This window comes from Aspergillus vadensis (genome assembly GCF_003184925.1).
Source record: "Aspergillus vadensis CBS 113365 unplaced genomic scaffold BO88scaffold_5, whole genome shotgun sequence".
Lineage (NCBI taxonomy): Eukaryota > Fungi > Ascomycota > Eurotiomycetes > Eurotiales > Aspergillaceae > Aspergillus > Aspergillus vadensis.
Window position 1 is genome coordinate 906,900 of NW_020292043.1, and position 22,921 is coordinate 929,820.

The 22,921-nt window shown below is 52.3% G+C and overlaps 6 protein-coding genes across 6 annotated transcripts; 2 read left to right on the forward strand and 4 right to left on the reverse strand.

The window, feature by feature from the left end:
• Positions 1-267: 267 nt before the first annotated feature.
• On the forward strand, positions 268-1,927 carry BO88DRAFT_384058 (threonine aspartase 1; the record flags this gene model as incomplete). The annotated part of the gene is made up of 5 exons (XM_025704683.1): positions 268-374; positions 439-638; positions 709-1,605; positions 1,655-1,764; positions 1,808-1,927. The coding sequence occupies 5 exons, from the start codon at positions 268-270 to the stop codon at positions 1,925-1,927; spliced, it is 1,434 nt and encodes a 477-aa protein (XP_025565455.1).
• A 55-nt stretch (positions 1,928-1,982) lies between these two features.
• BO88DRAFT_238073 (TFIIH/NER complex subunit TFB4) lies at positions 1,983-3,695 on the reverse strand. The gene is made up of 2 exons (XM_025702110.1): positions 3,543-3,695; positions 1,983-3,424 (listed from the first exon to the last, which is right to left on the reverse strand). Exons 1-2 carry the CDS (start codon positions 3,586-3,588, stop codon positions 2,322-2,324), a joined length of 1,149 nt encoding a protein of 382 aa, XP_025565456.1. The 5' UTR covers positions 3,589-3,695; the 3' UTR covers positions 1,983-2,321.
• Positions 3,696-3,999: 304 nt separating this feature from the next.
• BO88DRAFT_403019 (glycerophosphocholine phosphodiesterase) lies at positions 4,000-7,919 on the reverse strand. The gene is made up of 4 exons (XM_025706254.1): positions 7,701-7,919; positions 4,821-7,634; positions 4,363-4,763; positions 4,000-4,312 (listed from the first exon to the last, which is right to left on the reverse strand). The coding sequence occupies exons 1-4, from the start codon at positions 7,834-7,836 to the stop codon at positions 4,070-4,072; spliced, it is 3,594 nt and encodes a 1,197-aa protein (XP_025565457.1). The 5' UTR covers positions 7,837-7,919; the 3' UTR covers positions 4,000-4,069.
• Positions 7,920-10,824: 2,905 nt separating this feature from the next.
• On the reverse strand, positions 10,825-13,455 carry BO88DRAFT_423505 (UNC45-central domain-containing protein; the record flags this gene model as incomplete). The annotated part of the gene is made up of 2 exons (XM_025708653.1): positions 10,825-13,254; positions 13,375-13,455. 2 exons carry the CDS (start codon positions 13,453-13,455, stop codon positions 10,825-10,827), a joined length of 2,511 nt encoding a protein of 836 aa, XP_025565458.1.
• Positions 13,456-16,495: 3,040 nt separating this feature from the next.
• On the reverse strand, positions 16,496-19,766 carry BO88DRAFT_403022 (protein arginine N-methyltransferase). The gene is made up of 6 exons (XM_025706255.1): positions 19,709-19,766; positions 19,270-19,560; positions 18,595-19,216; positions 17,713-18,530; positions 16,969-17,655; positions 16,496-16,908 (listed from the first exon to the last, which is right to left on the reverse strand). Exons 2-6 carry the CDS (start codon positions 19,381-19,383, stop codon positions 16,645-16,647), a joined length of 2,505 nt encoding a protein of 834 aa, XP_025565459.1. The 5' UTR covers positions 19,384-19,560; positions 19,709-19,766; the 3' UTR covers positions 16,496-16,644.
• A 633-nt stretch (positions 19,767-20,399) lies between these two features.
• Positions 20,400-22,818, forward strand: BO88DRAFT_238283 (DEAH-box ATP-dependent RNA helicase PRP43). The gene is made up of 2 exons (XM_025702112.1): positions 20,400-22,310; positions 22,373-22,818. The coding sequence occupies exons 1-2, from the start codon at positions 20,550-20,552 to the stop codon at positions 22,499-22,501; spliced, it is 1,890 nt and encodes a 629-aa protein (XP_025565460.1). The 5' UTR covers positions 20,400-20,549; the 3' UTR covers positions 22,502-22,818.
• Positions 22,819-22,921: the final 103 nt, after the last annotated feature.

The window sequence follows — 22,921 nt, forward strand, 5'->3', positions numbered from 1 at the left end:
TATTTCTTTTGTGTGTTGACGAGTTCGCTTCTTCCTCTCTTCATCCCCTCTTACTGCTCGCTTCTACCATCTTCGTCCCAGTGTTGAAACCAAGCCCAACCCTGCAAGTCTACGTGTACCAAAACCACGGAGGGAACCTCAACAAGTGAGTTGCCGGGGCCTCCCGCCCTGAAGCACTCACGGCCTCCGAGACTGCGTCGTCTTCTCCAGTGCTTCTCCAGGTTGCACCTCTCAGTTCGCCTGAGAGCCCAGCAACTGGATTCTACAATGAGTCGCTCAAAAGGAGGCGGAGATATCTCTGCCATCTTCGTTCATGCGGGAGCCGGCTTTCATGCCCCGCACAACGAGAAAGCGCATCTAGAGACCTGTGAGAAGTGAGTTCTCAAGCCCAACCCACGCCTTCGCAGGTCAAGTCTGAACCGAGCTAACGAGGAGCAGAGCGGCGAGAGTAGCAATGTCATTACTGAAGAACGGTGGATCGGCCGTCGACGCTGTTGAAATGGCCATCATGGTGCTGGAGGATAGTGAGATGACCAACGCTGGCTACGGTAGCAACCTCAATCTTGAAGGCACTGTCGAGTGTGATGCTACTGTTGTCAATCATCTAGGACGCAGTGGTGCTGTGGGTGCCGTCGGTCGTGAGTATCTCATGTCTTTCCCAAAATGATCTGTACGGTCCAACTATTCAGTGCTAATGGCCTGGTGCAGAGGTCAAGAATCCCATCTCCCTTGCACGGGTCATCCTTGACGCTTCCTCAAAGCCGCTCTCGCTGGCCCGAGTACCTCCAAACTTCTTAGTGGGACAGGGTGCTACGGACTTTGCATACGAACACGGGCTGGTGGTGCTACCCCCTGATGGCCTAGTAGCTCCGTCGGCTCGAGAAAGGTGGACTCATTGGAGACGTGATCTGGAAAACGCTACTCTCAGGGAGAGGAAGCAGTCTGGAGAACACACCCGCCTGAGCTCGCACTTTCGCCGACCCCCCACCGCCAGTCCAGCCCAGCTGCTCTCTGCGGCTTCGAGCCCAGGACCAGCCCCGGCGACTGGAGGAAGCACTCAAAGTACCAAGAGCTCACCCACTACAGACCCACGTCGTATCATGCCGCCGGCAGGTTCGGAGCTTGCACCCTTTGTTGCCCCCAGGGTCAAAGATGGCAAGCAAACCGATGGTGCGCGGTCCGTTGCTGTTGGGAACATGTCTACGAGTCACGATAACTTGTCTATTGCCGAAGCTCCCCATGGCGTCGACGCAATGGACATTGACCGAGTCAATGATACCGTCGGCGCCATAGCCATAGACAGTAAAGGAAACATCGCAGCAGGCTCTTCTTCCGGAGGCATTGGAATGAAGCATCGCGGGCGGATTGGCCCTGCCGCGCTTGTTGGTATCGGGACTGCGGTAATCCCCGTGGATCCTAATGATTCAGAAGCGACCTGCATTGCGACTGTTACTTCGGGGACTGGTGAGCACATTGCAACGACCATGGCCGCCAGTACCTGCGCGTCACGCATCTACTATAGCCATCGAAAGCGTGAAGACGGCGGATTCGAAGAGGTTACCGAAGATGAGGCCATGAGAGCGGTTATTTCCAACGATTTCATGGGTACTACTCGCTATCTGCATTCGAAGCTTACAAGCTAACAGGTGATTAGGACATCCGGGCGTCAAGAATAGTATCTGTAATGGAGCTATTGGCATCCTTTCGGTCAAGAAGACGGTCGACGGAGCGTTCCTCCACTTCGCCCACAATACCGACTCTTTTGTAAGGAGCCCCGCCTCAGAGAGGTCTATGCTAATTACGTCAGGCCCTCGCGTCAATGAGTAGCGTGGATAAGAAACCCGTGTGTGTCATGTCTCGCAATGGCGGGGGCGGCAGAATTGCCCAGGGTGGCCGCGCCTGCAGAGCCAAAAGGTATCTAATATAAGCTAATATACAGATCAAGCTAAGCTGACAACATCAGACCCAGGGCCCCTAAACCAGCGAAATAGAGCCTGTCCGCGTCTTCCGTACTATGTGCATCTGGCATCCGTGAGCATTTCAGCGCTTGTTTCCGGGTCGATGACGTTCGCCGACAGAATGATCGAAGGCAGTGCCGGCCACGCCCCGTCCGTTTGGTTGTCAAGTGTCAGCGTACATCCAGATTGAAGCGATGCCGCATGGGTCCTGGGTATGGATGCAGGGGCGAGTAACTATTTGCTAATTCGAGCCGACGATACCGAATGAACAGTATTCATTGGCAATCCTCTTCCAGCCCATCCTGTAGCCAGTACGTAGACAACTTCCTCTTCACGTAGACAACCCCACGCCCACAAAGACCCTCACGGCCCCGGTGTCGGCGTAGGCGTCGGCGTCCCTGCCGCAGACACTCCATTCCCCTTGACCTTCTTCTTCTTCTTCTTCCTCGCCACCACAGCCGGCTTCGCCCCATAATCACTAACATCCAACCGACTCCCACACGTCAAACAAACCCCATCTCCCAACGGCTCACAAAAAATACTCAAACAAATGGAACACACAAACCCAACATCCACGACCCGCCTATGACAAAAACACGCGGCCCTAAAATCCACATCCACCCTCGTCGGCAGCACCAAATGCCGTCTACTCCTCTGATCCGGCAAAAACGCCATCATCAAGTACTGCAATAAACCCTTGGGCTCATCCAACGCCATATACACCCCCTTGGTCGCGTCCGACGCCTGCTGCAGGAACACCGCATCACCGGATACCTTGCACACATCAATCGGGATATGAAGTCTCTGGCATGCGAATATGGCGTTCATAATTGGGATGTATTGATGCGCTGAGCCGGTGGAGCTGGATACGGAGAGGATGAGGATGCGTGATTGGAGGGTTGATTCGGCAGTTCCCTTTGTATTTGATGAGGATGATGTGGATGTGGTAGAGGATGGGTCGTTGGGGTTGGAGGTGTCGATGTCCCCTCCGTGCGCTTCATTCCATGCTAGTGTGCGCCGGTTGATGTGGCTTAGTGCGAGGGTTAATGCGCCGGCCATCATGGTGGAGGTGGTGGATTGGAGGGTTGAGGGGGTTGTTTGGGTCATTAGGTTGTGTAGGTGGCTGGAGACTTGTTCTTCGACGATGCGGAAGGGTCGGTATTTGTTTATGTTGGTTGTGTTGGAGGGGGTTTGTGGTTGTTGGGTGGGCATGGGGATGTCGCCGTCGGAGTCGAGGTTGTTATTGTTGTTGTTGTTGGGGGATTTTTCGACTGGGTATAGCCATGTTGCTTGCGAGGTGTGGGAGGATACTACGGCCACTTCGTTGGCGTAGTTGCTGGCTAGGTGGGCATTGATGAAGACGAGGATGTTGGCGATGGCGGTGGAGAGGGGGAGGGTTGGGGATAGGAGTGCCCAGGCGTGGGGGTTTGTGTCGAGGATGATGGTTAGGAGGGAGGGGGGACGGTCTGTATTTTGTATATTGTTGTTAGTTTGGGGAGATGATATCTTGGGATTGAGACTGGGATTGGAATTGGGGTTCGGGATCGGCGGAGTGGGATGGGATGGTGGTGGTGGTGGACGTACCGTGGGCGCTGGTTTCGTAGTGTTCTGTTGCGTCGATGGTATTCATCTTGTGTATATATATGTGTGTTTAGTATAGGAGGTTGAGGTACGGAAGGTCAGAGTTGAAGCTGTTGGTTGGTATCTAAGCTGTATACATTGTCGTGTGGAGGTGAGCTCGGAGGTGTATGCGGTGCGGAGTTATTTCGAAGCTTCGATTCTGCGTGGTGGTTGTGTGGTTGCGGGTATAAGTCCAAAGGGAGTTTTCTAAGTAACCTGCCGATTTAGATATGTGAGAAGCTGCGCTCGATGGCCGGTGAGGTGGAAATGACCGATCGAGAAGTTTTTGTAGAGATGCGATTACTTCGGACGCCGCACGGAGCTGGAAGATCTCCGGCGCACGTGATCTATACTGCGGAATGAACCGATATAACTTTGCTGCTCTTATACGAGCCTACATTCTTAGACATGTGAAAGTAACTAACAAAATAATAACAATATGCATTCAACTATGTCATCCAAATTCTAACAGATGGTAAATCACGCTCTATTTATCGGGGGTTAGATGTGATGGCCTCCGGCCTCACATGTAGATGGTCATCTTTCTGCTCCGTTTGGTTCAACACAGGAATGTTGAGTGACTCCTTGAGAGAACCAGACGTCGCTCTGGCCAGAGGGCTAGGCTGCGGCGAGACGCCTGGCGTGTCGCCCTTGCCCTCGTGCTCTGTGAGACCCTTACGGATGGCGAGGACCGAGTCCACGATGACAGCGTCGATTCCTTCTGCCACTTGGAGCTACGCAAGCAGTTAGTAAACAGATGACCCAACTGGTAGGAGATACATACCTTGACGCTCTCTGGGTCGTTGTTAATGGCGCCGTACGACACACAAACCAGACCAGACTCCTTCACGACCCGGACCAAACGCGGGCAAAGCACTAGCGCTTCGGCCTGCGAGACAACGCCCAGCAGGTTCCAGCGGGACGCGAACCGAATCGCTTCTTGCAAGCTGCTGGCACGGATGTCACCCACAGGCGAAGCACCAGAGTCCGTTAAGAAGAGGACCGGAATGGACGGCTGCTTGAACGAGAGCAGCAGGCAGATATCCGGGTTGAAGCTGGAGAATATCATGTTCCGGCCTTGACCCATGTCGTAGACCTTGGTGAGAACCGTGTCCACGAAGGAGTTCAGCTCCACCGCATACGTATCCATCTCTTCTTCCTCGCTCTCGTGGAGCATAGGATATTCTGGCGATCTAGGTCAGATCGTCGTGTAACTGTTCTTTCATGGGAAGAGGTACTCACTGAGTTCGATATTGAATCCCACCGACTTGGGCAGCTTCTGGAACAACTCGGCCAATGTGGCAAATGGGGCCTGAATGTGGTTGCCGCGACTGTTTCCCTTGAAACCCTTCTTCTTGAAATCACGGGTATGCTTGATCTTCTCATTGAGTTCGGTCGGGTCATACTCGGAACCGCCTACGGACATCGACCGCTGACGGAAAGCAGTAGTCATCCCCTCTCCGATGCCGTCCATACCCGGTAATGGGGATCCGGGCCTGCGAGCTGGACCCTTGTCGCCCAACTGGAGGAACTGCTCTAGGGTAAGGGTGTGGACCGGCGCGTCAATACCCGTCTCGCTGACGAGGAAATCATGGTAGATGACAGGAACATGATCCTTTGTGAGCTGCACATCAAACTCCACGTAAGACGCGCCCAGGTTCGCGGCAGCGATGAAAGACTGGACGGTATTCTCGCCCAGCTGCAGCGAATTTCGACTGGCCATGTTCTTGCCCAGACCGCGATGTCCAATCACCATCGTTGAGCTCATACTCCTCCAATAGGTCTGCTCTCCCGTAACCGTCATGTTGGGATGCTTGAAAGGCGTAATGATGAGAAAGTTGAAGGTCACCGAGCCAATGACCTCAAGGGTGTTGGCAGCCACAATAGGAACTGTGGAGTCGCCCTTGAGGTTGATACGGTTCGATCCCACCGATTGTTTGATGCTGGAAAGCAGGGCAACACCACGCCCAACCACCTTGTCTTTCGAGCCAGCGTACGTAGGAATCAGATCAAAAAGGAGCCTGACCTTCGTAGCGTCGGCGGCGTGGAAGACAATGGGTTCGGTGGAGATATTGTCATGGACAGGGAGGTCGATCACCTCCGGCTCTCCATGAGCCCCGTTAGCAGAGACCACCAAAGACAGAGCAGTGTCAAGTTGGGTGGAATGCGCATTCTCCATCGGGATCCGGTCAAGGTTAACTGCTGCCGTATGCGCCCGCATGTCCATCGTTCCCAGGCTCACCAAAATCATGGATTCATCGGTGAGATACCTGTGTCCAAAGGTCTTGATAGGCTCTGCATTCCGTAGAGAGGTCGGGGCAGGAGTACCGTTCGATCTTCTCTCAGCAAGCGACGACAAGGGAGGAGAGGGCGGATCAGAGGCCACAGGAGGCACAGGAATCACAGGCTCCGATTCACTGATAGTCGGCGCGGGGGTGACCTTGGCAAGACACCGCGCGATGTCAAGGTGACCTCTCAGAGACGCATGCTCCTTCGCGGTCCAGCCAGAGGAGTCGCATCTCTCCAGATTGGCACCGGCCTGGATGAGCAGCTCCACTACTCTCAGCGCGCCATCAACACAAGCAATAAACAAAGGAGTCCAGGAGTATGTGTTTTCCGCAAGCTCTGTATCTGCCTTTTGTTCGCCGTTGCCTTCCAGCAAGATCTTGGCGCATTTATCATGGCCGAACCGGGCTGCAACATGCAACGCAGTTTCGCCTTGTTCGTCCTGATAGTTAATATCCACGCCGGCCTCAACCAACAGCTTGACAATGTCCACAAAGTTGGCTTTGGTGGCCAAAGCAAGCACTGCACTAGACCGTGAGACTTGCTTACGGATCTTCGCTTTGTCCTTGTTGGCACCATGCCAATTCTCTGCCTCGAGAAGAGCACGGGTTGTCAACGGGTGGCCTCCAACAACACTCAGATGCAACGGAGCCCAGCCATCGTTGTCTTGCCAGCGCGGACTATCAATGCCCTCGGTCACATCAAACAGGTCCCACGCCTGCAAATGCTCGATGATGACTTCGCAGACAACCTTGAATCCATACTGCGCCGCGTAGTGTAGCGGCGTGCGTCCCGCAATGTCCTTGGCGATGAGCGCACCTCGTTGGTTGGGCTGGAGCTGGTCCAGGAGATGCTGCAGAACCGACACAGAGGGATCGGACCGATCCAAATGGCTAGGCTGGCCCGCCTCCATTATGACTGGGCGAGGAGGCTGCAGGGTCGGCAGGGCAGCGGGGGTGATGTAATTGGACGTTTCCAGAGGGAAGTCCAGGACCATGGACGCAGACTGCTCTGAGTCTGTAGTAGACTGCGCCCGGCCAATCGATATCACCAAGCGATGTATACAATTGCGCCTATTGATATCATCCTCTTCGTCCAGAGAGTCCATGCGACCCAGAAGGACCGAGATGCAGCGGGTGGAACGGTAGTTGATGGACCGCTGAAGGAGGCTGCTAAGGACCTTAGGATATACATCTTCTCCCGACTCATCTGCCGCCGCTTTAAGAGTTTCAAGTAACTCCAGCAGCACGTGAGTATCATCCTTGCGCAGCGCCTCATCGACGGTCTGAAGCATGCTCGCAGGCAAGTTCAGGTTGGGGCGTGCAGGACCGTTCTTCAATGACAAGGAGGAGCGTATGGAGCTCGCATCGTCGTCGATCTTCTGCTCGCCCAGGACGGACAAGCGGTCATTGATCTTCCTCAACGCGTCAGTGACTCGGGTGTTCGAAGCGAACGGCGCCGGGTCGACCTTGGTCTGCAGATACTTCTGCTGCGCTTGAGCGCCAACCTTCTTGTCGAGCTTCTTGGTGATTTTGACGAATCCTTGACGGTTGAGCTCGCCGTACCACTGCAGTTTACGCATCTGGCTACGCAGTTCCAGCAGAGCAGCCAGAAGGTCTTCGACATCCTGGGAATCCAATCGCTGACCACCATCCAAAGACTGCCCGTATCTGTCCTCCAGCAACTTTAGACGGCGGGAGAAATCGGCGTACTTTTTGTTGTAAAAGTGATCGACATCCTCGAGATTTCGATCGAGGGAGTAAAAGAAACCTAAGCGACAGAGTTAGCTAAGATCGCATTGTGATGAACAACGCAATCATCCGAAGAGCGACTCACCAGCAAGGTCCGCCTCCTGGCCAGCCTTCACTTTTTCCGCCGCAGCCTTGATGAGCTTCTTCAGGGCCTTGTACTTGATGTAATCATCGCCCCACTCGGGGACCACTTTGTGGGATAGTTGGCGTCCGAACTTCATTTTTGACGAAATGTGTATGCAGGTTGTTTCGAGCGGTTTGTGGGAGAGAAACCAACGAAAAAAAGACACTGAGAGGGGGGAAGTATATAAATCTGGGATCTAAGACACCACGGCTTTCTTTGGTTCAGTGAGATTCAAGAGAACAGGCTTCAACCCACGAACCCAACGGTGTAAATGCCACGTAGATCAAATATTATTCGACGGGCAAATGCGAGAAAGACAAAAGGAAAAGGACAGGTGAAGCTTGAAGGAGAAGAGCGCCATGTGTCAGTTTTATTGCGGAGACATGGAGAATGGTAGAAGAGACAGTTGAAAATATGGGAGGTGAAAACCTGAGGAATTAGGCGGCTTCAGGAAAAAGCCGTGTGTCGGAGGAGAAGGTGTTGAAGAGAAAGAAGAGGAGGAACACGAAACAAGGCGAAGGAATTAGTGTGGTTGAGAGGGAAGGATGAAAGAAAGCGCAGTTCATATACTACTTACTACTTGATTGATCGTCAAGTAGTAGTTAAGGCGAATCCCGATAAAGGGGAGACCAACCGACGGAACCTATCAGCACGTGCCCAGAGGGAGGGTTTTTGTAGCTTCGAGAAGTTCCAGCAAGGTCCAGCAATTGCAGCTGCACCCCAGCTAAAGTAAGCAGGTAAGCAAGCAAGAAGAGAGAGGGAGAAGAGGGGCGAGCAAAGGGCCGAGGCCAAATAGTCTTTAAGTCTAAGGCGGTGCTAGCGAAATTCGCTAGTTAGACAAGGTCTCCATCGTGACTAACAAAGTAACAAAGATACTTCGAATACAAACTCCACTTGGCGACGTAAGAGGCAGTCCAGGCGACTCACCTCGACTTATCCAGATTGTTGGCCATTAATCGCCGGACGCTGGATCTGCTGCCCGGCGGACGCTCTCTGATTTGCCCGCGGCGCAGCGCGGATGAGCGGTTCGAACCACCGGATGAAGCAATGCAAAATTTCGAGTTTGCAAGGCACGGGATGATTGCCAATAATCTGAGAGCTCAAATGGCGGTAAATGAATGGATGATGATAATGATGCTGATGCTGCTGATGATTATTTTTCCTTGGGGTGAAACCACCAGTATGTTAAAGGGAAGCTGATCCCTTTCACTGCACGAGTAAGGAGCAAAAGTGTAACTGGACCAAACAGATCACCACTATTGTTGCAGAGATTCTTCTTTAATCTTCATCCAACTTGAAACTTGTTACTTGTCAGTAGTGATAGACACTAACTTCTGTAACAATCCCGTCAGAGTGAGTTAGTATGAGTCTGGAACCCCCATCCAGCACCAGAATCCCCACCCTATATATAGCCGGACGACCCGCCACCCACTCCTAGGGCCTGAAGGGGATCCAATCATGTCACTATCGTGAGATATTAGTCGGCCACTGGAAGGAAGGGGAGAGGTGCTCATGATCATCATCTCCTCTCCATCTCCTCCTTTCCCAACACCGCTTTCTCTTGGGCGCAGGATGATGGATGGGCTGGAAGGGAGGGGAATGGGGAAAATCATAAAAAGGGGGGGCCACTTTGTGTGGGGGAACTTCAGGGTGGAAACTTGGCCTGCATGGAATGGATGGAAGAAGTGGGAATTCAACCATGATGCACGTCACATGCTCCCTCCTCTAGTTGTCGGTGAGGTTTCGTTTCTTTGAAACTCCGAAAAAAAAAAAAAGTTCTGGCTGGTTGTGTTCCTGACTCTGGTTTCTCCTTCCTCCGATATTGAATATCGTGATCACTCGTCGGAGGGTTTTAGTCTTTGGAGGGGAATGCTACTGATTGCTCAGGTTTCGTCTATAATAAGCTATGTTATCAGGTTACTACAAAGTATCTACTCACCTATCAACTGGGTGGGGAGCAGACCACCATGTACTACTACTAATCTGACCATCTGCTTCCGACACCCTCCCACTCCGATGTAGTATCTATCACTTTGTTGATCACTGCTCTCATCCACTCAGCTTCCTTCCTAACGATCGACCAGCGGGAAAGCTTATCATCTGTCACTTTCCTTTCCCCTCCCCTCCATAACGGATAGTACCCTGTTCGTTATGTAGACTACTACTAAGGACTACTACTAAGACTACAAAGTAATCACTCAATACTATCTTTGGGGTTAGTGTCAGCCATACTTCAAAAGTTATGGACGCTCGCGAGCTAAGTATATATATGATTCCATAGCTTATGAACACTCTACCGACGTTCTCGGTTATCAGCGGCATCCCAACGACTCTGTACTAGTATGAGGCCGCATCATAAGTACTTTCGTTCCAGAATTTCAATCTCAAGCTACTAATAAGAGGGACCTGAATTCCAACTGCAACACAATAAGCATCTACACGGGACATCGATTCTATAGCGAGCCCCGCTCTAAGTGGCGTGTTCTGGTGTCGAGGCCAGTGCGACACCATCCCAATATCCATCGATTCCTATCAGGGCTGACTGCAGAGACAAGGATCCGGACGCTTCCGAACGGGACACTCTGGTTCCGACGAATTGCTCCTCTAGAAAATCGCGCATTGCATCGTGAGTATCATTCAGCTAGAACGAGTAGATAGTTACTCGGGTAAATCAGACACGGCAACAATCCTGTCGACCGGGTCTATCGCGCTGTCAGAAAAGGGAATCCCACTCGATAATCCCTCTCATCGCTTCAAATTCTTGTCGACAATGACCCGGACACCATTCCCACGCTCAGAAACAACCCAGATTTATAGACAAATTGACATCGGTCACACAACGTGACATGAGAAGAAAAGAACAGAACACCGGGCAAGTAAACTACCAACGCCATAAGGAAATCTTCATAAGAACAACATAGAATGTGACAGAACACCAAGAAAATCACAGAGACCCAGCCCATGAACTTGCAAAATCGACATGACCGCTATCACAATCAGATCCAAATCACTCAAAAGAAATCATAAAGATGTATTAACCGCCGGAAGATACCCCAGCAAAGCACGCCGCTCGGTTGTCGGCTATCTATTCGACCAATGGCTTCAAGGCTTCGACCCCGACTTGGAGTATCGCGGGGTTCTTCGTCTTCTTCAGCACACTGCTCAGTATATTAACTCCTCCGTTTGCCTTGATGGCTTCCTTGGCCCGCCGGCCAATATCCCCCGTGGCAAGGCAGGTCATGTTCCGCACACAGGCTACACCGCGATGCACCAAACCCTCATCTTCTTCCTGACACATGGCCAGCAGTAGCGGGACACCCCGGGGCCGTTCCAGGATACCGGCAATGGCCGCTTCGAATTCGGTCAGCATCGCAAGAGCTCCGCCAGCAGCGCTGCGGGTGGCCATATCGTCCGTGTCAGTAAGAGCCAACAGCACATGCAGCCGTTGCGCCGCGCGCTTCGAGCCATCGGCATATTTGACGATACCGGACTCGCAAGTCATCAAATTGCAGATCAGCTCGCAGGCAGCTCGCTGAACCATGGGACTACTGGAGAGCAAGAGGTCCTCTACTACGGGCCAGGCCTGACGGACGATAGCTTCAGGAGCAGTCTCATCCGGGTGAGAGGCTAGGTTCGTCAGAGCAAGCAGACTCTCAAAGACCGGTAAAAGATTCCGCGGTTGTTCCGCCGTCAGGCTGGTCGTCTCCGGGCTTACCAGAAGCGCGGTCAGAGGCCGGATGGCGGATGTGATCTGGGGGAAGCCAGAAGAAGGGAACACGTGGACCGGGTTGACGGAAATTAAAATTCGTGCAAGTGCTTGCGACGCATTCTGTACCGCTTCAGTGGCGTTTGTCCCCGGGGTCCCCTGCTTTGCGGCTGCCATAACGAGCAAGAACTTGACAGCGCCTTGCTGTGCCAAGGTTCCCCGAGACTTTCGGTCCCATGACAGGGCAAGGACGATCTTGCCCATGAGACCTTGCACCGAGGAGAGATTCGTCTTGCCGCAATCTACCAGAAGAGGCATGACACCAGCCTTGATAAGCGCATTGCAACGTGCGATGACATGTTGCTCGTCATCAAGGGGGTCTGGCTTGGCTCGGGCCCCGCTAGGAGAGGCCTCGGCATAGGACTTGAGTTGGGACATTTTCTTCTGCTCTTCTGTCAAAGTGGGTGGGAACTGTGTGAGGTTCACAATGATCATGAGACCACCGTAGAGCACTGACGAATCGGTGCAGTTTTCGCGCAGAATCTTGACGAGATCCTGTAGGAATGCCACGTCTGTGGCGAGCTGTTCCTTGACAGTGGACTTTACCGAAGCGTAGGCCAAGCCCTCAATCACGTTGGATAGGTTCTCAGTCTTACGCTTCGACATCAAGTCCTTGAAGCGATCGACGAGCTCGGTGACCCTGCTGTTTTCTTCCTCTACTTTGCCGTTGGAGTCGGAAGAACCAACTTGAGCAGCAGTACGGACCTTGGCCAGAATGACTGCCGCCATCTCGGAACTCTCGTCGCAGCCATTGGTAAGAAGGTGGGAAAGCCAGGTCGAAAGATGCTTTGAAATGGCTTCCCGACAGGCCTTGTTCATGCACGCAGCATTCAACAATTCCAGAAAATGGGGCTCGACCTTGCGGCTCTTCGCGTCTCTGGAGGTCAAAGGCGCCAAAGCAGCCAAGTAGCTCTCCGACAGGAAGAGATTGGCCGCAACTTCTGGTATCACGGGGAAGACTGCAGCCGTGGCCGAGAATGCCTCGATGAGATCGTCGCTGCGACCCTTGACGACCTTGGCAGTTACGAGCCGAGAGAACCTCTCTTCGCCAACTTGCTTGGATATTTCGAGGTACTTGACGGTTGCTAGGGTCGCTTGACTTCTCCACTCGAGGGGAAGACGGCTGTCCAAAGAGGACAAGATCACATCAAGTCCTTCATCGTCAACCAACTCCTGCAGCTTTGCCGCATCGACGGCAAGCAAACGCGCAATTCCTTTGAGGGAGCGACCGTCCATGTCGTGGCCCGACTCCATGAGCTTGGCGATGAAGAGCAAGAAAAGCTCGCGCTCACAGTGTAGACGAGCATCTTCGGACGGCCAAACGGTGGGGTCCAAGACAACGGTGTCGAGGCATACGGCAGCCCCGTCGCCTCTTTCATAGATCTCATCGAAGAACGTGGTCACCGACACCTGGAGCTGCTCTGAGAAGTAGCGCCGCACGCTGGTGTTCTGGCGAACGAGCCCCGAGATAATGTCATCCTGCAGCGACGACAAGGCATGGGGCCTTTGCGCCAGCAGGAGCTTGACACATTCCAATGCAACCTCCTCGGGAGGCTTGAGTCCGTCGGTACGGAGATAAAGGGCGGCGTCTTTGCCCGCGGGCTCGTCCTTGCCACCGGTATAGCGTCGACAGAGATCTAGCAGGTGATGGCCATTTTCCTCTTCCTGCTGGATCTTAACAAAAGCTTCCTTGACTGCCGGATGCTCTGGAGCCAAGGAGAGAGCTTCTCGGAGGTTTCGTGAGGCGGCCTGCAATGACATCACGAGCAAGTGGTTAGTCACATGGCACGAAGGTACCTATGCTGGCGACGGAAGATAACCACCCAGCGGGGTCTGATAAAGAAAAAAAAGAGGGCAAACCAGACATACCTCACGATGGCCAGCATCAATTAACTCAACAGCCTCCCGTGTCAAATGTACAGCGCGTTCCTCGCTCGTAGAGTGAACCATTTCAGGCCGGGTACAACAAGCCGACAATTGTAGGGTGGGATACAAAGAGTGATGTGATTCCGGTTTGGGGAGGAAATAAAGAAATCGGCGGGTGGAGGGACTGATAAGAAGAAACCGGTCGGAAGCGCGACGGAGGGAATCCGAAGACAGGTCAAACAGGTCGCTGGGGGAGTGGAGATTGAAGTAGTTGTAGTCAGAGAGAAAGAGGTAAAGTAGGTAGGTAGGTAGGTAAGTAAGTAGAAAAAGAGCTGCGTCAACCCACGACCTCCGAAGCGATGGTCGAGCAACAGGACACACAGGCAATCATGGAGGGAAAAGGACGAGTAAAAGAAGTGCGTTGCGGTCGCAGAGACAGGGTAATGCTGACAGGCTGCAGGATGATGAATGAGAAGAAAGGTGTGGGAGGGAGAGGCTGTGTGGTGGGTGTGGTGTCTTCTTTTTTTTTTTTTTTTCCCCCTGCTTTCCCTTATTTTTTTTTACTTCCCTTTTTTTTCGCCTCTGGGCGTGGATGGAGGCAAGTAAGTTAAGTTACTTTTTTGGACTGAGCGTGTATGGGGGAAACGGAGGGGGAGGATTGGCGGGATGTGCGGGTTTGGAGCATGAATGGCTGATACCGTAAGGTAAGGTGTGACAGACCCTCGGAGCTCCGAACGCCCAGACAAACCGGGGGAAGACGAACGAAAACCGTTTCATTACGGGGGTCTCCAGCAGGGACTCTATTTCCACCCCCAGCGGAGTTTCTCCCAAGCAATCATCCATGGGAATTTCATGGAGGGTAATCTACTTAGTACCGGTCTGCAGCTGCTCCTAGACGGGCCCCTTCCGCCCGACTGTCGGAGGTCTCCCCCCCCCTTGGTTCGGCCGCCCTTCGGCGTGCGCTTAACTCCGGACTATTTCTGAAGAATATTATGGAGACTTGGAGAGGGGGGCTTTATCATGTTCCTCTGAATCATCAATATCAAGTAACAGGATCAGCATCACATCAGCATCATCATCAGCAAGCTTATCCTCCTGCTGTTGCTCATCGCACCCCCATTAATATAAAATCCGGCCAAATAGAAAGCCGGGGAGAGGACAGCCAGAACTATAATCCTTCCCCGTGACAGGAAGCCGAAGGAGTAATAGGTCTATCCCAGACGGTGTGGATTCCCCGGGTGGCTGGAAGTTTGGGTGGACATACATACTCAATAGGCATTTAGTGTGGGAGGCACCAGCGCCCTCCCAAGATAAGATGAATGGCTAAGAATAACTAAACCGGACACTACGGCCAACTTCCCACCACGCTTGGAGTCGGGCCTTCTAACCGATACACACTAGAAGATACTAGTAGCAGCCAGATCACTGTTACAGACTTTACAGGAAGCTACGGAGAACGGTGGACTACCTAGTCTTCCACCCACTCGGTCACTCACTGTATACCTTTCCCCTCCCCTCCCTCTCAACGCTTGGATATCAATGACGCCTTCACCGGCCTAGATGGGAACTGAAAGAGAGAATGGAAATGTCCAGCCCAGCCCAGTCCAGCCCCATCTCATCATCACTCACTGCAAATAGACGGTAGTAATGATAAGCCCACGCAGCTTCATTCTAATCAATCGAATCGGAATGATTCTTTCCTCATGCCGATAACACCAACCACAGGGGTCCGTTGCATCACGTTGCCCTGCCCTGCCCTGCCCGCCCTGCCGCGCCGAGCAGAGCACATCCCCCAACAGTACGGAGTAGTAGTAGACACCTTATTCCCAGACGGACATACCCCCTTTTCCGTTCCAAGAAGGATTAAAAACACAATTTAGCCTGGAAAGAAGAAGGAAGGAGAGAAATGATCCGCAAACCCCCAACTGATTGACGGACTGATTGACTGACTGTCCCATTCCGCCCCAAGAAGTTCTTGGTCCGAATAGTCTTGTCGCACTAGTGGTCGTCTGGTTGGCTTGGCTACATGTTCCGATCTACATCTGGGCTTTCCTCCTTCAACTGCATGTACTGCGCCCCCCACCGGCAGTAGATGGGTAGATGGGTAAGTAGATAGATAGAATCTGTCTACTGCGAGGTACTAGTTGGTGTAACTGTATGTATGTATGTATGGTCCAGCCAGCCAGCCAAGCCAAGACTACTACTATTTACTACTAGGTAGTCGGTACATGGATACCTATAGCTAGTAGGAGTAACTATCTATGTGAATATAAGGAAAAGAAGCAGAAAAAGAAGGATGCACAGCGAATACGTTATCTGCTGGGGATAAACATACTTACTGTATTCACGCCCCTTCTGAATTCTTAGGCAGGGCAATCGGACCTACCTAGATACTACTAAATAGATACGGGATCTACTACTCCGTACTTGCGTACTGCGTACTACATTATACATAACGCATACTTTATGCACAAGCGTAACCAAAGCCAAGTAAACTAAAATCATGCAGGATTAGGGAAAGAAAAAGTTCGGTTCCATCATTCTTCTCAACATTTTCCAAATGGGACGAAGCCACGTCCTACTAACTACTAGTAGTACCCATCCGGGGGGAAGACGCACTGATACATTAGTGCACCTTCCATCCTCTCCATAAGTACATAGTAACTATGCTCGGTCGGGGAGGAAGGAACCAATGGTAGCCTTTTCATCTGCAGTGAGGCAGACGGTGGGTTTTGGGCCCTTGTCAATCAATTTCAATGGATGGGTGGTTTTGGTCCTCCATCTATTGTACAAACAAACACGAACAAACAAGTAGGATTGTTGGGGGAGGACAAGATATGATAGTAGGTTCGGATTTAGGTTTGGGTTTTTCTTACTTTCTTTTTGGTAACTAGGCTTTTTCTTTTTGATCTGAACTACTAAGCGAGATTGACTATCACGTCAGATAGGATTAGTTAGCTGGTTACTAGTTAACTTAAGTTGCTTGTTATGTAGTTGCTTAAAACCCGTGCAAGTCCAGCCAGCCAGGCTACGATGCAACTCGACCTAGTCTTGACCGAAGCGGACGGGCTGAAGATCCGATGCAGTTGAGCTGACTTCTTACAAGGCCTTCTTCGGCGATCATCAACCCTTCCCGATCGGAATAATTCATAGGTATGCTTTAACTACTCTTCATCATATGTAATTGTATAAAGAAAAATGTCCATCATCACATCTTAGTCAGATTCGTCTGCTTCTGCAGCCTTCCCGTCTTTTCTTCTACACTTCACCGCATCACATGAGGCAACCCTCCTTGATGCTGGAGTGCAGCTCGCTCGTCCCAACCCGGACACGTCGCCCGCCACGTGATCGCTGGGGCTGTCGCTGCAGATTGCCAGCCGCTGGAGATGTACCTTTGCCCCCACTCATCACCACTTCTTCGTCGTTGCCTTCTACGGCGAATACTTCCACCATCCACTCATACCATACCTTGCGGTCGTCGGTCTGCCGGTACATGGTCACCACCACTTCGCCATTGTCGGGGACATTTAGAGGGGTCTGTGGATAGCAGATTGTTAGCCTCGCGCGTCGTAAAGCTAATATGTAGGAAAGACAGACCTTCAATGGGAAGTAAATCGGGAACCAACTGATCATGTCGGCACTCTTGGTGTCCATTGTGACGGGGTTGGTGGACAGCTCGATGTCGCGGTATAACACCGTCTCAAAGTACCCCGCCAGGCCATGGCACACTCCGCGGTTGTAGACTGGGAATGACAGACGAGTCCGGCGCACGTTATGCGAATTGGAGATCGTTGACGTGGTCGGCAATTGAGGGGGGATATGCCGGTTGGGATGCTCAAACGACCAGGTCGTCTGCACGAATGGGATGGGCGCTTCTCCAGAACCCGGTAGCGTGGAGATTGAGTCTCGGGCACTATACTTAGCGCCCCCATGGCTGGAGTTCATTAGTGTAGCTGCAGAGGGCTGATTCGTGGAGAGGAAGTCGATCGCGTGTAACATGACCACATACGGCGTCTCCGGCGCTGCTGGGTTAGAGACGGATTGATTCATGACATCGGCATGGAGCTTCGGCGCCGCGATGGGTGTAAGGTGAGCCGTGTAGGAAGCCGGAATGGATATACCGTGAACAGGATTGAGTAAGTGCGTTACGCCGTCAAGGCATTCTGGCGAAAGCTCGTTGTCGCCGAACGAGCCCAGCAGCTCTGAGATCAGAATGTCGATCGTAGTGGGAACGAGCTCGGTGACGGGGGGCGCGGCTGCTGATTCGGACGTCTGTGCCGATTCCTGCTCCTCGTTGGCATTGTAAAGTAATGAATCTTCGATCCCAAGGGATTGCCCTACCGGTCCTGTTTGTGCTCCCGAGTCATGCTTTTTCTCAACCTGCGGGCCTTTCCAGGCTCGCATGTCCGACTGCACAAGCTTGACTTGTCCACCCCACTTCTGCTCATTGTGGCGTTGGAGAAGGACGAAAGCATTGGTGTTCTTCTCAACTGCCCAGAGGTCAATCTTGACCCCAGTCTCGACACTGGCTTGGAGCGCCCGCGACACGAGCGGTCCTCGACCCGCACCAACCACGGCCACAACCACCCGGCCGTCGGGGTTCGAAGTTGGCTTCCCTTCACTTGCCCAGTCGGTAAGAGCTTTGGCGACCGCGCGTTCATACCATTTGTATTTAATAGGATCTTTCTCGAATACCTCGTAAGTAATGCTTTCCAGGTTGACAGTCAACGGCTGCAAGGGCGCCTGAAGATAGTCTTGGTATCCAACTCCAAACCTCTCCATGGCGCTCCGAGAAGGCTGGCGTTGCTGTAGATTTCTAAGGTAGGAAAGATGAGGGGTCGGGTCATAATGCTTCTTGTTGGATACCGCGGCCTGAGTGAGACTAGGATAATCAGAGCCGGACAGAGCGGGGAGTTTGGTTCCTGTAGTTTCTTGCTCATCTACGCCTGGGATTGGGCCAACATCGCAGAGCAGGATCCATGGGGATGTCCGTAGGCGCATGAACCGACCGATGAGCGCCTGGTGTGTCTTGGACAGTACGGGATAACCCTTCTGGTTCTTGATGAAGGTGTTGGCATCAAAGGTGAGCATGTGTACAGGCTCGGAATACCAGCGAGACTGCACGGACATGGGAGGGAGGTGCTTAGGCATTGAAAGTGCTAATCATATCATCTTAGCAGCAGGTAGGAGACGCAGAATGAAGACCATGGGAGATTATCTTACCTACGACAAGCCTGGAGTGGTATTTACAAGTTCTTCGTATCATGTCCCAAGCATCCCAAGTGCCGAAAGGATCCACTCGCAATGGCTGCCCTGTGAGCGGTTCTCCAAGGAACTCCTGACGAGCAAGGCGAGACAGATCGGCTATTCCATCTACTTCCAAGTCTGGGTTATCAACCATAGGCATCCAAATGTGAAACTGTATGTAAGGAGCGAGGTTGATAGCATCCTGTATCGCTCTCGCATAGTAGCTCACGCCTTCTGCATGGATCTCTCCATGGTGCAGTTTCGGGCCAGGTATCAAGAGGTACCCGAGGCCACAAAAAGCTGCATACGCGACCTCCCGCATGAACACCTGACGCGAGATGTCTGCAATCAGGGGATCCGGGGAGCATAGATCGATCCAACCGCTGGTGACTCCGACTATCTGCGACATCGTCTCATCCGGGGTCAAGTGGCTATCCGCGGGAGTTAAGGGAGGAATAAAGATGGGGCGCATATTATCGGTCGTCATCAAAGTCCCATTGGCAGCCGGAGTTAAAGGAGCGTTTGGTTTGGAGCCTAACAGGGTGAGGATGCGTGAATGGAAGGCCTCCGTGGTAATTGGTGCCGTAAGCATGTCATACTGAGTGATCCAAGTTAGCACACGAGCCGGAATCTGCACGAAGATATGTGTACATTGCTTTCATGGGCTGCCTGTACGATTGCAGCCGTAATTGGGTTCTTGCGGTTGGTTTCATGCTGTCCGATGCAAAAACTAGGAGCCATGTCTTCTGGATTGAAAGAGTCCATTTTCGACAACGGCGGATATTCTAAGACGAGAAAAGGGCACTGGGACCTGGTGACGGGGCGATATGACAAAGATAAATGCAACTAAACAGCAGACACATAGGCTGATATCATGAGGCAGAAAATTGTTAATCGGACTGTATATAGGGAAGGAAAGGCGATGAATATTGACAACGGTCTCTATCTAGGTAGTAGCTGGTTAGTCCCGCATCGCAGATCAATTGAGTTTCCGGCAGTTTTCATCTCAAGGCCAGGCAGGTTCTGATATAAGAACGGCAACAAACATGGGAGAGCAAAGGAGGAGGTCCAGTCGCGTAGGGATGCTAACCGAGATTAAACGCCCCTTCAGTGGGAACGTCGCGCGACAATGGGCTCCTGGATAGCCCCGCGTACCTGAGCAAACGTGCATCGCGACGGACTTTCTTTCATGCCTGGATGCCTGGGTGCCCCTTGCCGGCGGTAAGCGATTTCTGTGGGGTTTCCAGCGGCAGAATAAATGGCGGTGAGGCGCGCAAACTGCAGTTGTGGCGAAGGGCGGCCGACCTGCCTATCCGGGCCGCCTTTTTTTTCTGAAGCCGTTCGGCGACAATCCCATCTCTCGTTTGTCGCTCCGCAGCCAACTTCTTTCCTCTTCTTCCCCCCCCAATTTTATCCCTGGCTTCGCTCTCTGCTAGCCGTCATGGTTGATCGACGATCGGATTCTGAGAACGGTTCGCGTGCTAAACGTCAAAAGATGGACAAGACTGAAACCGATCCCAAGGACAACCCGTACCTGGCTCACATGTATGCGGACAACGGCAACTCCAACACATGGACCGATGGCACCACAGATCTTCACCCCGCCTTTGGGAAGATGAAGAGGCACCAGACCACCGCTGCGCTGGCTAAGAAGGTGGAAGATGGTGATATCAACCCGTTCAACGGTCAACCCTTCTCCAGCAAATATGTTTCTATCCTGCAGACTCGTCGCGATCTTCCCGTACATGCTCAGAGGTGAGTTTTCCATACCTGTGCAGATGGTTTGCCACATCGCAAATGGGTTCTAACTATATGTTCCTTATAGAGATGAATTTTTGGAGCTCTACCAAAAGTCGCAGATCCTGGTCTTCGTTGGTGAAACTGGTTCCGGAAAGACCACGCAGATTCCTCAATTCGTCCTGTTCGATGACATGCCGCAAACTCAGCGCAAGATGGTTGCTTGTACCCAGCCTCGTCGTGTCGCCGCCATGTCCGTTGCTCAACGTGTCGCCGCCGAGCTGGATGTCAAGCTTGGAGAGGAAGTCGGTTACAGCATCCGTTTCGAAGATATGACCAGTTCCAAGACTGTGCTCAAGTACATGACGGACGGTATGCTTCTGAGAGAAGCCATGAACGACCACAATCTCAACCGCTACAGTACCATTATTCTGGACGAGGCCCACGAGAGAACAATGGCTACTGATGTCCTCATGGGTCTTCTCAAGGAAGTTGTGCTGCGCCGGCCTGACCTGAAGATCATTATCATGTCTGCTACTCTGGATGCACAGAAGTTCCAGCGTTACTTCAACGATGCCCCTCTCCTTGCGGTTCCCGGTCGTACTCACCCTGTCGAGATCTTCTATACCCCTGAACCCGAGCAGGACTACGTTGAAGCTGCCATTCGCACCGTCCTGCAGATCCACGCGACAGAAGACGAAGGTGATATCCTTCTCTTCTTGACTGGTGAAGAAGAAATTGAAGACGCCTCACGGAAGATCTCGTTAGAAGCCGATGAAATGGTAAGAGAGGCCGATGCTGGTCCCATCAAGGTCTACCCTCTCTACGGTAGTCTGCCCCCGCACATGCAGCAGCGCATTTTCGAACCGGCTCCCCCTGCCCGCCGTCCGGGAGGCCGTCCCGGCCGGAAGGTCATTGTGTCCACCAACATCGCTGAAACTTCGCTTACCATCGACGGTATCGTCTACGTCGTCGATCCTGGTTTCTCGAAGCAAAAGATCTACAACCCCCGTATCCGTGTCGAGTCTCTTTTGGTGTCTCCCATCTCCAAGGCCTCCGCACAACAGAGAGCTGGTCGTGCTGGTCGTACGCGCCCCGGAAAGTGCTTCCGTCTGTACACTGAAGGAGCTTTCAAGAAGGAACTCATCGATCAGACATACCCCGAGATCCTGCGCTCCAATCTTTCTTCTACCGTGCTGGAGTTGAAGAAGCTAGGCATTGATGATCTTGTCCACTTCGATCTGATGGATCCTCCTGCTCCGGAGACTCTGATGAGAGCTTTGGAGGAACTCAACTATCTGGCTTGCTTGGACGATGATGGAAACCTCACTCAGCTGGGTCGCTTGGCCTCTGAGTTCCCCCTTGATCCCGCACTTGCTGTGATGCTGATCAGCTCCCCCGAATTCTACTGCTCCAACGAAATCCTTTCGATCACAGCCCTGCTTTCCGTCCCGCAAGTCTTCGTCAGACCTGCTTCTCAGCGGAAGCGTGCCGATGAGATGAAGGATCTCTTCACCCACCCCGACGGTGACCACCTTACCCTTCTCAATGTCTACCATGCCTTCAAGAGCCCTGAAGCGCAGGAGAACCTGAAGCAATGGTGCCACGACCACTTCCTCTCTCTGAGATCGCTTCAATCCGCAGACAACGTGCGCATGCAGCTTCTGCGCATCATGGAGCGTGAGGAACTCGAGATGGTGTCGACCCCCTTCGAGGACAAGAAGTATTACGAAAACATTCGCCGTGCGCTGTGCGCCGGCTTCTTCATGCAGGTCGCCAAGAAGGAGACTCAGGGCAAGAACATGTATGTCACGATCAAGGACAACCAGAACGTTCTCTTGCACCCCTCGACCGTCCTGGGTCACGAAGCAGAATGGGTTCTCTACAACGAGTTCGTCCTCACCACCAAGAACTACATTCGGACTGTCACGGCCGTCAAGCCCGAATGGCTCATTGTAAGTCTCACCTTAACTCTTCAACCAGACACCCAGACAGATACTAACCCAGCGTCAACCAGGACATCGCACCCACCTACTACGACATCTCCGGCTTCCCCAAGGGCGAGATCCGCTCCTCCCTTCTTCGCGCCGCCGAGAGACTTTCCCGCAAGGAGAAGATGCGCTCAGATTCCAGCAGAAGACGATAGACTAGGTTAATTCTTTGTTGTCACGATATCTATAGATCATGTTTTCTTTATTTCATGCCCATGATAATCATGCAGCTCAATTAAAAAGGGTGTATCCGGTTCTTCCTTTTTCCCAATTTTTTTTTATCTTATTCACAGTACTTATACATTCGTCTGTTACTTTATTTTCTTCATGTCTCCGGGCCTTTTCTTACTCTGTTACGGACTTTGGTCTTCCCGGGGACTTTGCAGTATTTATTCCACTTCAACGCATGTACCTCCGGACTTAGATATAGGTACGGTTTATAAAGAGAGAATGTTTGTCCCGTGACATGTAGTGTACACAAAACTTCACCTCAATGTAGATTATAGTCAATAGACCTCAAACCGATCAAAATGCCCTCGTCCAGTACAATAAATGACAGGGCAGCAGACTTACTC